The sequence below is a fragment of the Vulpes vulpes genome, chromosome X, assembly GCF_048418805.1.
Source record: "Vulpes vulpes isolate BD-2025 chromosome X, VulVul3, whole genome shotgun sequence".
Taxonomy (NCBI): Eukaryota; Metazoa; Chordata; class Mammalia; order Carnivora; family Canidae; genus Vulpes; species Vulpes vulpes.
This window is the reverse complement of record NC_132796.1, coordinates 84,727,494-84,741,840: the sequence shown is the minus strand read 5'-3', so window position 1 is coordinate 84,741,840 and position 14,347 is coordinate 84,727,494. Positions and strand designations below refer to the sequence as shown.

Sequence of the window (14,347 nt, the reverse complement as noted above, 5' to 3'; positions counted from 1 at the left end):
ACACACAGGGCAATAGCATGCTTAGAAGATACCCAGACCTCAAGAAAAGGTTTATAGAAGAAGATGTGCGGCAAAGTTGGTGGGCTTCGTTCCTTCATGATAGCCATAGGAATTATATCTAAATGATATTTAAACATTGTTTTCTAGCAGAGATCTTCATGGACCAGATGCAGTTTATTATGGAGATCTTTTATATCATGCGTTAACACTTTTTAATGTATTTTGGAATTAATGTGCTAATTTACTTCTAGGATTCTTAATCATTCAACTTCTGTCCCAAGAAACAAGCCAAAACAAACTGTGGAATGCGAAAAGAGGTATAAAAATATCTTAGTCCTTATGTTTAATATTTTAAAATGAAGCTTGATTCTCTAACAGTGATGTTCCCATATGTGGGCTTTAATTGAATAAATGATACAGATTTACTACTATAATTTAATTTAATGAAGAAATGTGTTATAGCACCAGATAAATTTACTTTTGATATAAACAGATCCAAAAATACTGATTTTGATCTTTTTGTGCTCATACCTGCATTTTTTCTTAATGACAGAATCATTTGTTCATTTATTAACTCAGTAAACCATTTATTGTAGGAGTATTACTGCCAGAATGTGTTTCTTCATCATTGTGTTTTCTTATCGTTCACTTTTTAATTTCATTTCAATTGGGTTTTACTAAGTTTTTCTATGTGAATACAGGGTCTAAGTTAATATGTATGAATTCCAGAGAACTAGAAGACCTTGAAAGTTTCTATTTATCTTTTTGGCAGTTTGAAAATTTGCATCAGGTTCAACTCCTGGGTCATTTCTACAGGAGTATAAAGGTCCAAGGCTGGAGGTAGGGTGGCTGTAGAAGTAAACACAGAGAGAATTAACATTTCTTAAATGCTTGTTATATGCAAACTGTTCTCAATGGGTTAGATGTCTTGTCTCGTTTAATCCTCATAACAACTATGAAGTTGTTACTGTTACCCCATTTTGTTAGGGAAAAAACAGAGGTTCAGAAATTACCATAATTTGCTCAAGGTCACACAGCTTATAAGTGATACAGTGAAGATTCAAGCCCAGGTTGTCTGGTTCCAGAACCCCATGTCTTAACATATGGAAAAAAGAACGTTTTGCTTCCTTGAGATTCACACATACCACTGATATCTTTTCCTGAGTAACTCAGTCTAAACTGAACTTATGTTTTCCCAAACTTACTTCTTCTCCTATATAGTTTGCCTGAGTGAATGTCCCACTACTCAGTCACCTGTCAGCAACTTTGAAATCATAGGAAACTTCTCTCTCTCTCTCTCTTTAAGATTGTATTTATTTATTCATGAGAGACAGAGAGAGAGAGGCAGAGACATAGTCAGAGGGAGAAGCAGACTTCATGCCGGAAGCCTGATGTGGGACTCAGTCCCGGCACTCAGGGATCACACTCTGAGCCAAAGGCAGGCGCTTATCAGCTGAGCCACCCAAGCGGCCCAGAAACTTCTCTTATGCACCCTTCCCAATCTAGTCAATAACAGAAAATTACAGCTTCTTTTTTTTTTGAAATATTTATTATTTTTTTAAGATTTTATTTATTTATTCATGAGAGACACAGAGAGAGAAGAGAGAGAGAGAGAGAGAGAGAGAGAGAGGCAGAGACACAGGCAGAGGGAGAAGCAGGCTCCATGCAGGGAGCCCGATGTGGGACTCGATCCCAGGTCTCCAGGATCATGCCCCCTGGTGAAGGTGACGCTAAACCGCTGGGCCACCGGGGCTCCCCAGAAAATTACAGCTTCTTAACATTACTTACATCTGTCTCAACTTCTCCATTCCTAGCACAATCGTATTGGCATAGGCCCCATCCTTTTCCTCCTGGATTACTGTAACAGTCCCTAGATGTATCTCCTTTCTTCACTTTTGCTTACCTTTAAACTTGTCTTCTGCACTGTTATAAGAGTGATGGTTCTAAAATAGTCTGTTTGATTTCCATTTATTATCTTCTACTGGTTCTTTATCACTTTCAGGATAAAGCTGAAAATGTTTGACTTAACTGTAAGATTGAAGTGAATTTCTGCCTATCTTAAGCCTTATGCGCTCTTCCAGTGGCAATTTTTGCTGTTAGGAACAGTACTTTTTTCCTTATTCTAGCATGGTTTCCCATCTCTGTGTTCTGTATATCCTGATTTCTCTCCTGGGACTGCCCTTTCTTCTTTTTTTCCACTTTGGCATTCAGAATTGAGTTCAAGTATAAAGATGAGTTTTTATACTCAAGTCTAGAAACATTACTCAAATTTCAGTAATTGAATTTAATCCACTCCCTCCATTTTTGAATACTGATTCTGTTATCTTGTATGTTCTCTTTCCTTAAAGTTTGTGTTATTACTTCCCCCCTACCTTCTTTCATTCCCATGCTAAGCTTCCTTCCCAGGTTCCTAATATTCTCTTGAGAAAACCCCAATTGCCCAAACCTCAACACTGTGATATCTAATCCTGGCCTCTCCTTCATATAACTATTACTTCTACTTTTCTCATTTTCAAAATAATCACTCAATTTTTTCTTAAAAACAAAATAAAAAATTTCCTAGTATAAGATTAATGTAGCTTTATTCTTGAAAAATTGTAAGATTTAGCAAACACAAAGAAAAAATCCCAAATAAATATCAACTATTATCCCACTCTTCAGAGATGACAAGTCATAGTATTTTGGTATTTTTCTCTTTAGACCCTTTTTCTATCTGTGTGCATGAATATTTGCATGTTCGTGTGTGTACACACACACGTGCATGCACCACAGAGTTGTATAACCTGTTGCCTACTTAACATCTCCACTTGGATGTATAATAGTCACGAAACTTAACTTTCCAAAACTATACTCATATTTTTTTTTAAGATTTTATTTATTTATTTGAGAGAGAGCACTAGCAGGGGACAGAGGCAGAAGGAGAGGGAGAAAAAGACTCCCAGCTGAAGAGGGTGCCCCATGTGGGGCTCTATCCCTGGACCCTGGGACCATGACCTGAGCTGAGGGTAGATGTTTAACCCATTGAGCCACCTAGGTGCCCCTCTAAAACTATAGTCTTAATCCCTCCTCGTACCTCTTGAACTTGTTTTTCCTGTATTTTTTCCCATTTCAGAAAATGTAAAATCATCCTTCTAGTTGCTCAGCTCAAAAGCCTCAGTCAACCTTAACATGTCACTTTACTTTCACGTGCCATATCTAATCCACTAGCAGATCTCGTTGACTCTGCCTTCAAAATATAACCCGAATCTGATCACATCTTACCACCTCCACACCTACCACCCTAGCTTTAGCCATATCTTTTAAAAATTTTATTTTATTTTTATTTATTTTATTTATTAATTTATCTTTATGATTTTTATGTTTTTTCTTTCAAGTTTTTCTTTAAATTCAAGTTACTTAACATATAGTGTAGTATTGATTTCAGGAGCGATTCATCAACACCCAGTGCTCAACAGAAGTGCCCTCCTTAATACCCAACACGCAGTTACCCCTTCCCCCAATCCACCTCCCCTCCAGCAACCCTCAGTTTGGTCTCCGTAGTTAACAGTTCTTATGGTTGCCTCCCTCTCTCTGATTCCTCTTACTTTATTTTTCCTTTCCTTCGCCTATGTTCATCTGTTTTGTTTCTTAAATTCCACTGTGAGTGAAATCATATATTTGTCTTTCCCTGACTGATGTATTTCCACCCTAGCCATCTCTTAGTTCAGTTATTAAAATAGCCTTTTTTTTAAAAAAGATTTTATTCATTCATGAGGGACAGAGAGAGAGAGAGAGAGAGAGAGAGAGAGAGAGAGGCAGAGACACAGGCAGAGAGAGAAGCAGGCTCCACGCAGGGAGCCGGACGTGGAACTCGATCCTGGGTCTCCAGGATTACACCCTGGGCTGAAGCCTAAACCGCTGAGCCACTCGGGCTGCCCTAAAATAGCCTTCTGGCCGGTTTCCTGCCCTTGGTTTCCTTTAGTCTGTTTTTCAAAAAAGCATCAGATTGGTATTTTTTTGTGATGTAAGTCAGATCGTGTCACTCTTCAGAATTCTCTAATGACTTCCCATCTCATTTGGAATAAAAACTAGAGTCCTTTAGGGACTTAGAAACCTCTACATTATTTGGCGCCCTCCTGCCTTACTCTCTTGCCTGGGTCTTCCTGGTTGGTTAGCTCCTCTCTAGATATACTGACCTCCTTGTTGAGTCTTAATTCACCAGGCATTTCCTGGTCCCTCAAGGCTTTTGCCTCTGCTTAGGATGATTCCCCCCAGATAACCATAAAGTTTATTCCCTTGGTGTCAGGTTTCTGCTCAAATTTCACGTCATCAGCAAGGAGTTCCCTGGATAACTTCTATAAAAGAGAATGCCTCCCCCCCCAACTTCCTTGTCCCTTTTCCCATACCTTTTTTTATTTTTCTCCAAAGATCTTAATACCCTCTGACATTCTAAATTTATACTTTTTTTTTTTTACCATCTGACATTCTGAATATATACTTCTTTATTTGTTTACTGTTTGTCTTTATCACCACATCACTCCCTTGGCACACTACAATGTCAGTTTTATCAGTTATTAAGAGAAGACTATTGAAATCTCCAGCACTAATTGGGGATTTCTTTGAAGTTCTATCATTTTTCCTTCATGTATTCTGAAGCTGTTATTAAATACATAAATGTTTAGGATTGTCGTGTCCTCTTGGTGAATTTATACCTTTGTTGTTATGAAATAATATTTTTTATATTTCTGGTAATATTCTTTGCTCTGAAGTCTACTTTTCTGATATTGTATAGTCATCTCAGCTTTCTTTTGATTATTGTTAACATGATACATCTTTCTCCATCCTTTTATTTTTAATCTACTTGTGTTTTTGTGGAGAAAGTTTGTTTCTTATATTTAGAATATAGTAGCACCTTCCTTTTTTATTTAATCTGACAATCTTTTAATGGCAGTGTTAATATTGTTTATATTTAATGGAATTATTGCTATTAATAGATGTAAATCTATCATCTTCTTGTGTGTTTGTGTCTTATCTATTCTTTATAGCCATCATCCTTCTTTTTAAATTTTTTTTTAAAGATTTTATTTATTCGAGAGAGAGAGAGAGAGAGAGAGAGAGGCAGAGACACAGGCAGAGGGAGAAGCAAGCTCCATGCAGAGAGCCCAACGTGGGACTCAATCCCGGGTCTTCAGGATCACGCCCTGGGCTGAAGGCAGTGCTAAACCGCTGAGCTACCCGGGCTGCCCCCTCTTTTTAATTTTATTTTAAGACTCCTATTGATCTCCTTCATGGACTTATTAGCTGTAATTTTTTGTTACTAATTATTTTAGGGTTTAAAGTATAGTGTTTAACTTATCACAGTCTACCTTCAAGTGTTGGTATGCCATTTCATATATAACTCTACCACAGTATACATCTGTTTCTTCCCTTCTGGCCTCTGTGGTGTTGTTGCTATACATTTTACTTATATATATATATTAAAACCTCGTAATACATTGTTATTATTTTTGCTTTAAATAGTTGATTATTTCTTTACAGAGATTAAAATAATCAGAATAATGTCTTTAATCTTTACTCCCTTAATTACCATCTCTAATAGCTCTGTATTCCTTTGTGTAGCTCTATATTTCCATGTAGTATAATTTTCTTCCTACCTGAAAGGAACTTTAATGCTGCTGGTGCTGAATCCTTTCAGCTTCTGTATGACAGAGTCTTTGTTTCACCTTCATTTTTCAATCTTTGCTGGTACAGAATTTTAGGTTGACATTTTTGTTTTCTTTCAGTACCTTAAAGAGTTTTCTACTGTCCTCTGGATTGTGTTGTTTCCTATGACAATTCTGTTGTCAGCATTTGTTTCATAGAACCTAATGTGTCTTTTTTCTCTGGCTGCTGTTTCCATTTTCTATTTATCATTTATTTGTTTTTAAGTAATTTGATTACGATGTATCTTGTAGTTCTCTTCATTTTTCTTTTGTTTGGAGTTCTTTGAGCTTCTCAAATTTATGGGTTTATTGTTTTCATGAAATGTGAAAATTGGGCCCTTATTTCTTCAAATATATCCTTTCTGTCCCCTGACCTATTCTGGAATTCCAGTTATATGTATATTAGGCTACTTGGGGTTTCCCACTGATTGCTGAGGTTCTGTTCAGCCCTGTTCAGTATTTTTCTTTCTTTGTTTGATTTTTGATAGTTCTTTTACTAAGTCTTTATGTTCACCAATCATTTCTTCTTTTAAAGATTTTATTTTTAAGTAATCATCATACCCAGCATGGTGCTCAGACTTACAGCCCTGAGATCATGAGTTTTATGCTGTCCCAGCTAAGCTAGCCGGGCACCCCTCTAATCATTTCTTATTAAATGTCCAGTCTACAGTTAATCCCATCCAGTTTATTTTCAATTTCGGATGTTGTACTTTTCATCTCTTGAACTTTGATTTTTATCTATTTTATGTCTATCGTGTCTGTACTTAACATGCTTAGTCTTTTTCTCTAGCTTCCTCAACATTCCTGATTGAATTGTTAAAAAAGATTTTATTTATTTGAGAGACGGAGAGAGCTAGCAAGCAAGCGCACATGCAGGGGGAGCAGTAGAGGGAGAGAGAGGAGCAGGCTCCCCGCTGAACAGGGAGCAGTACTCTGTTGAAAATTTGAAGAATGCTTCTGTAGAGTAAAAGCTCTTCAAATCCTTTCTCTGTGCATTGCTTAATCTCTATTACTTTGTCCTGTTAATTCCATCTACCTTTTTTACTCTGGCTCCCAGCTCTGTCTCTTCAATTCAGGGAGCCCCCTGGGCCTTACTTTGGTTCCTCCTCTCTGGGCTAGGAGCCTGGAAACTCTCTTTCTGCAGCAACCTGATGCAATTATGGGGTTTGCCTTCTTTGTTACCCATCTGTAAGGGATAAATGTCTTTTTTTCTTTCCTTCTTGCCTCATACTCAGTGTCTTGGAAAGCAGAATTTAATATATTTTGTCTGTTCTTTTAGTGTTTTTAGTCAGGGTATAAATCTGATCACTGTTACTCTATCTTGGCCAGATACAGAGTCTAATTCTTACATTTTGTGTGTTTTGTCAGTATTTAATTTGTTTCTTCCATATACTCCCTCTGCCTCAACATTTAAAAGCTTACTGCCCGTATTTTTCATATACTTATGCAATTTCTTTTTTTTTTTTTGCAATTTCATCTTTATTTATATTTGAATCTTTTAGTCATGAATTTTGGTTTTTGATATGAGGTGAGGTATTTAATTTTTTCTTCTTTTCTTGCTCCCTCTCTCCTTTTTCGTATCCAACTCCCCCTGTTTTTCTTTCTTTCTGTATTTTGTAATTGGTTAACCAGTTGTCTCAACACTATTTGCTGCATAACCTATCATTTCTATAACAATTGTAAATTTCATTTTTTAAATCACAAGTTGTTATATTTGTGGTTCTGTACTTGTCTTCCACTGGAAAATCTATAAATTCTGGGTCTAATGGTATTTAATTAATTTAGTAGAATATATGTAATTTCCTAGCAGGGAAGTCCCCTTTATTATAGAACTTTTCTTTATCATCTGTACTTCCAAATCAACTTTGAAATTCTTTTATCAAATTTCTAATACATTCTTTCTGTTTTTTATTATAGTTTATTTCAGCTGCCGATTAATTTGAAGAAGTTATAATATTTTGTCTTTCTAAGAACTTTCCAGTTATTCAATTTTCTTACTAGACATTTGTAGTTATGTTTCTCTTTTTTAGAGAGAGAGAGCACAAACAGGGAACAGGGTCAGGTGGGGGCAGAGAGAGAGAGAGAATCCCAAGCAGGCTCCATGTGCTGAGAATGGAGCCCAATTCAGGGCTCCATCTCACAACCCCAAGATCATGACTTGAGCACTAGACTAGAGCACTAGACTAGACTACAAATATCTAGTAAGAAAATTGAATAACTGGAAAGTTCTTAGAAAGACAAAATATTATAACTTCTTCAAATTAATTGACAGCTGAAATAAACTATAATAAAAAACAGGAAGGATGTATTAGAAATTTGATAAAAGAATTTCAAAGTTGATTTGGAAGTACAGATGAAAATCAAGAGTCAGATGCTTAATTGATTGAGCCATTCAGGTGCCCTGACTTGGGTAGTTTTTGATGTAGATCTTATGCATGTCTAAGTTAAGTTTGTTCCTAGTATTTTTGCTTTTCCTTCCTTTTATGAATATTTTCTTCCTGATATATTTTATAGCTTGTTATCAATATATTGATATATGAGAAAGCTATTAAGTTTTGTATATTTTTTTATAACTGGTAACCTTCTTTTAATAATAATAGATTTTTTCCCCCTTGGATAATCATGTCTTCTCTAAATTTTGAAAATTTGTTTCTTTCTCTCTAATATTTAAATGTTTTTTTCTTCCTGTATAATAGAGAAGTTCTTACAACAGTGTTGAATAATAATAGCTCTAGTGGGCATTTTGTCCGTGTATTTTTTCCAAAGGAACTTCTTGTTCAAATTGGCCACTTAACAACATGTGCAGTCTACTTTTCCTGACAAAAATAGATGAAAAGAATTTCTACCATAGACCCTGTGTGTCAGAATAAAGGGTTAGAGGTTCATAATCAGTAATTCAATAGTCAGAGAAGAATTACTCCCCTAATCTCTTTGGCATTTAAACAAAATAAATCTGTATAAAGAAATTATTAGGTTTTTGTTTGTTTTTAGTAGTGATTTAATTTAATTATTAAAAATATCTGGTTTTTCATTGTATGTCTAGGTATAACATTTCTTTTGGCCTCTAAAAAGTCCTTAGTGTAGTCCTTTGCATAGGAATGATATTAAAAAAAAACTTATTTAATGTTTTTTTTTTTAAAGGAATAGAAGTGATTGGGAACTTAATATATTTTTGTCAACTTTTAAGTTTTATGTAGTTTAAACCATAGACATGGATAAAGTCTTTTAGATTTCTGGTAAAAAAAAAGAGAGAGAGAAAGCGAGAGACAACATTATATTGTTCATAATAAATACCTAAGAATAATTCTAAATTTTTTAACATATGAAGACATCTTTAATTTTGTAGTGTCTCAGCAGATGAAGTTAATTCACCATTATCACCCCTCACATGGCAGGTAAGAGAAAAATGAATTACTGTTATATCTAATATTTTATTTATGTCATTTATTTAGTTAAAAGAAATTGTCTCATTATAGCCCCTAGAAAATCAGAAGGATCAAATAGATGAACAGCAGTGGCCAGAATCTCAACCTATAATCTGGCAGAGTGAAGAAAGAAGGCGGAGCAAACAGATTAGAAAAGAATATTTCAAGGTACTTTATATTAAATTGCAAAATTTACATTGTAATTATTACTTTTAGCTTTATCAGTTTCATGTTAATAAGGTAGACTGTAACTCTAGTTACATATAATAAATGTATTATTTTATCTTGGTTTCCCACATGCATGGATATAGATAATATTATCCAGCTAAATACATAAAATTTCAATAATTCAGAATAATTAAGAATGACATTGCAGATCAATCTGAATTGTGATTTACCAGATACTTGACATGAAGGATGAATGTTTGCTATACTGCTAGTTGTAGCAATATGTAGTTATGTTTTAAAAGAATTGCCTAGAATAGGTCTTTTGTTAGATTTGTTTCAGTATATAGTTCACATGTATTTGCAATTAGTATTTAAATGTTTCTGTCTAAATAAATGCTATTTACATGGCTCTAAAAATGCTTGAAAGTGTTTGTACCCCATTTTTTCTTCTTGCTACCTTAGTAGATTTCTTAAGATGATCTTTCAGCTAAATTAAAAGTTTAGACTATTTGAATCATCCCAAATTTCTAGGTAGCAGGGTTTTAATGAAATTTTACTGTGTACACCTTTGTAAGTATTGTATTATTCATTTGTGGTTAAAGTCTGCTACGTTTGTAGATGTCAGTGGAATTAGCTTAATCTTCAGTACTAGTCAGAATCCATTATTGGACAGTGCAGATAAGCTTCCTGCCCCATGAATGGCAAATTCTGTTGTCTTTGTGCCTTTTGTTTCCCAAAGCCTAATTTTTATGTAATAATAACAATTTTATGTAAATACATAGTTCTATGACAAATTATAGGTAGTTTGAAGTTTATATCTCTAGTGGATAGGATTATATTTTATGTTTTTCTCTGGTAAAAGTGGTTATCTGTACACATTGATCTATTTCCTTTTATGGGAATATAACATATTTGGAAGTAGGGAGTATCATATGAGCAAAACAAAAATGTTATGTGTCTTAACAAGTCTGTGGTAAGTTTCATCCTTCTACAAGTAATTACTGAATCCTTTTATTAAGCTTCATGGTACCTGGTCAGTATGAGAGATAATGAAGAAATAAAAAGGAAAAAAAACAAGGACCTTCTAAGCAGAACCCTGGTCAGTAATGGCGAAAGTCTGTTTATCCCAAGTCTTTACAGATCTGCAGTTATATTCTGACATTTGTTTTAAAATCTCCTCTTTCAATTTATAGGACGTTGAACAAAGGCACATAGTAAAATTTGTTAGTAGATAAAACCTGATGAATGAGAGATTTTAGTTTTTCTGACTAATGGAAGAGATTTTGATATTTACTTGATCTACTAGTAAAGTATATAAATAAGCATATAAATTTTGATAATTTATCAAAAACACTTGCATAGCAATTATTAAGTGCCAGGCACTCTGTTATAAGGACTTGACAAATATCAACTCATTTAATATTCATAGCAACCCTATGAAGTAAGTACAATTATCATGCTTATTTTACAGATGGGTAAATTAAGGCACAGAGAGGCTAACTAATATGCGTCATGTCACTTAGCTTATAAACAGCCAAGTCAAGATTTGAACCTAGAGCCTATGCTGCGCTGCCTGTTTACCTACTGTGGATAGTCTAATATCAAACGAAACTTTCAAATCAATACAATTTATTGTTTTTAAAAATACTTTACAGTAACCCAAGTGAAGATCTCAGTAAAGCCTTAACAGAAGCCTTTAAAAAATAGTTCTTTGATTTAATAGTATCATTTGTTGATAAGTATTTTATTTTTTAAGGCTTAAACATATCTCCTATAATATTTCTATTTTGTAAGTTCCTAAGAGATCAAATGAGATCCTCTTTGAAATGTCCATTATGTTATCCATCATTCAAGAAATGTTAATTTCTTCCATACTTTTAATAAAGTGGGTTCAAAGATAAGCTTAGTCACTGGGAAAGATTTTAAGGAGATATGTAGTTCTCCTCAATAGTCAGAAGATGTCAGTGTTAGGACACTGCAAAAAAATTGAATGTGAACAAATTTTTCCTAAGACGTAAAAAAAAGAAAAAAAAGATAAAAACCTGAGATACTGCTCTCTGAGTCAAAAGCATTATTCATGGGACGCCTGGGTGGCTCAGTGGTTTAGCCCCTGCCTTTGGCCCAGGGTGTGATCCTGGAGTCTGGGGATCAAGTCCCACATCAGGGTTCCTGCAGGGAGTCTGCTTCTCTCTCTGCCTATGTCTCTGCCTCTCTCTCTGTGTCTCTCATGAATAAATAAATAAAATCTTAAAAAAAATATTCAGAATTGCCAGTATTTTCTTGCTTAAGACGTCATTGATTTCTATAAAATATCTTTATTTCAAAAATAAAATTTATCTTAATTACCCATCTTCCAAGAATCAAAAGGGTTATTCATAGGATATAATGAACTTAATTTGGATTTATAGTTCATTAAACACTAAAATATACTACTTTAGAAATTTATATCCAAATATCACCAAGCTCATTCAGCGATAGCCCCTTAGCTTTGTGGTGTTGAGGAACATACAGAGCTTTTGTGCAACTTTATCCTAATACATATAAATGACTGAGCCACAAGATTTCTTTGTGTTCCATGGTACATATTTAATGGTGGTGTTGTTATTCAGTATATTTATTGAAAGTGTGCATATGTTTGTGTATGTGGGTCTCTTCATTAATTATTTCTCAGTTGCCAAGACTGATTTTGGATAGTAATGTTTTTCAGGTAAGCCCCAGAAACTAAGTAAAAAATGTTTCAGTATATTGGCCAGATTATGTGAGCAAGATGATAAATTGGGTCAGATTATACGAGTCAGTAAATCATTGTAGGAGAGTTACACTAACTCTTCTAGACTTCCAGACCACTTCTGTGTAGATTACTACTCTACTAAATAAAATTTAATGTCCTCGTTGCCAAAATAAAGTCACTGCATCTTTCAAAGTAAAGGTATTTCAGGAAATACGTTACTTTATTAAAAATCTTTTATAGAAAGGCAAGTGTATTTTACATTTTACGGAAATGTGTTAATGCTTTTAATAAGATTTACAACAAAATATGAACATCTAATTTTTTGATAAATTATGTTTAATATAAATTAGCTTTAATTTCTTCTAAGAATAATAACATCATGGATTTCTAAATGGATTAGATGATTGATTTCTAAACAAGAAAGTTTAAAAGCATTAGATTAAATACTCTATTAGTCTTAAGGATTATTTGCTTTATTGAAATGCCCTGTATATTTGTCTTCAAATCTATCTTAATTACTGCTGTGATAAAACATTATAATGACCCTTAAAATACATACCTGATTTCATAAATACAGTATTTTTTCATTTAGAGGCTAATGCCCAGAAAAATATTTTTATATATTTTATCTGATCATGGTTAATTTTATACTGGAATAGGGAAGCCAACTGGGTTTGTGAAATAACCTGATTTGTGTTGTTAGGAGTCAGAATTTGTACACAAGTTACTGTCTCTCCTGTGAAATTAACATAAGATACAGAAGTGATCTGACCTTTTTGTTTCTCTGGTTTGTAAACAGGTCTTTATTATTTGAATTCCGATATAATAAATTTCAATTATTCAGACTAATGCTAATTGAGGACAGTGGACAGCTGAGTTGATTGAATAAAAGTTGAGCTTATGGAATATCTTCAGATCTATGTATATATTAGGTTTTGAGTGTTAGGACTTTTAAATCTGTGTGGTAATGCAAACAAAGTAGTACCTTTCTGAGTTTTCAAATGTGATAAATATTTTAAATTAGAAGTGTAGTTGAGTAACAATAACACAAATCTCATGATCTATGTTCTTAACCTCATTTATGCTCCGTTTCTTTCCTTTATCAGTTATTCACTTACTCTTCTACATCCTTTCCATCTCTTTACTTTCCATCTGATACATGCTCTCAGACCTCTACAATTATTCCCGAGTCCCCTTGCAGCTGTTGCCTTGTCTCTTTTTCTTTAGGCCAAATTTATATTTTTACATCCTAGTTTCTGATTACTCCTTAACCCACCACAGTCTGGCTTCCACATCCATTTCTCCATTGACATAGCCCCTTAACCTAGAGCTTAACATGTACCTAAGAATTTGACAGTGATGGCCACATCTCTTTTCTTGAAACTCCTTTCTTGGTTTCTAAATAATTTTTCTTTCTTGGTTCTTCTGGGTTTTTTTGGATGTTCTTGTCTAACTTCTGACTTTTCTTCTGCTTGCTCTTAGGGGCTCATTCTCTTTTCATTACCCTAAAAACTCCCTCTGAAGCTTTTATGACTCCAGATGTCTCATATTCTGGTGGGTCTAAATTTACATCGTAGTTTTGTTTTCTGGTTTCCAGGCCTGTGTTTCTAATTGTCTGGATGCTTTACATGTATTTCAAGGTCAATCTGTCTCTGCCTCCTACCCTTCTCCCCCATGGAACTTGCTCCTCCTCCCTATTCTTTATTCACGTTAATAGCAGCAGTGTCTGTCCAGTTGTCTCAGCTCTACACCTCAGACCTCTTTGATCTTTCCCTCTCTCATTCCTCCAATCATCACTAAGATATTAATTATATGCCCTCTTTCTCTAATTTGCCACCTCTTCTGCATCTTCACTGCCCTTGCTTTTGTTGGAACCCTCATTCTTGTCTAGGCAATTGTAATAACTTCTTAATTTGTTCCCTTTCTGTAGCTTCACAGTCCATTGAGAAAACCCTGGCTTAAATTTGTTTCTTTCCTGTCTATTATCAATAACACAAAATTTAGACTTTTAAAAAACTTCAGATGCCATGATCCCCTAATCTCTAAGGTTTATTACCTGCCACAATTCACTCTCCTCACTAGCCATACTGCTACTTTTTTTTTAAGGCTTATTTATTTATTATTTTTTTAGAGAGAAAGTGTGGCGGGAGGGAGGGTGGGAGAGGGAGGGAGAAATCTCAAGCCTACTCCCAGCTGAGCTTGGAGCCCAACAGGGTTCTCGATCTCACAACTTCGAGATCACGACCCGAGCCAAAACCAAGAGTTTGATGCTTAACTGACTGTGCCACGCAGGCGCTCTGCCATCTGGCTATTCTTTGTTTTCTGCATAGGCTGAGCTTTTT

The 14,347-nt window shown here is 34.6% G+C and overlaps 1 protein-coding gene across 6 annotated transcripts in view; it reads left to right on the top strand.

Annotated features, from left to right (window-relative positions):
* The window catches only part of LRCH2 (leucine rich repeats and calponin homology domain containing 2), a 102,953-nt gene that overhangs the window by 60,435 nt on the left and 28,171 nt on the right, over positions 1-14,347 (top strand). For 4 of the 6 annotated variants that reach the window (XR_011998280.1, XR_011998281.1, XM_025983882.2 and 1 more), the window contains exons 12-14: positions 252-317; positions 9,028-9,076; positions 9,158-9,274. Coding sequence is in view for 4 of the 6 variants with exons in the window: in XM_025983882.2 (XP_025839667.1) it covers positions 252-317; positions 9,028-9,076; positions 9,158-9,274 (232 nt within the window). In the remaining 2 variants the exon portion in view is untranslated. The remainder of the gene's footprint in view (positions 1-251; positions 318-9,027; positions 9,077-9,157; positions 9,275-14,347) is intronic. The other 2 variants (XM_025983885.2, XM_072744575.1) reach the window with 1 other exon arrangement.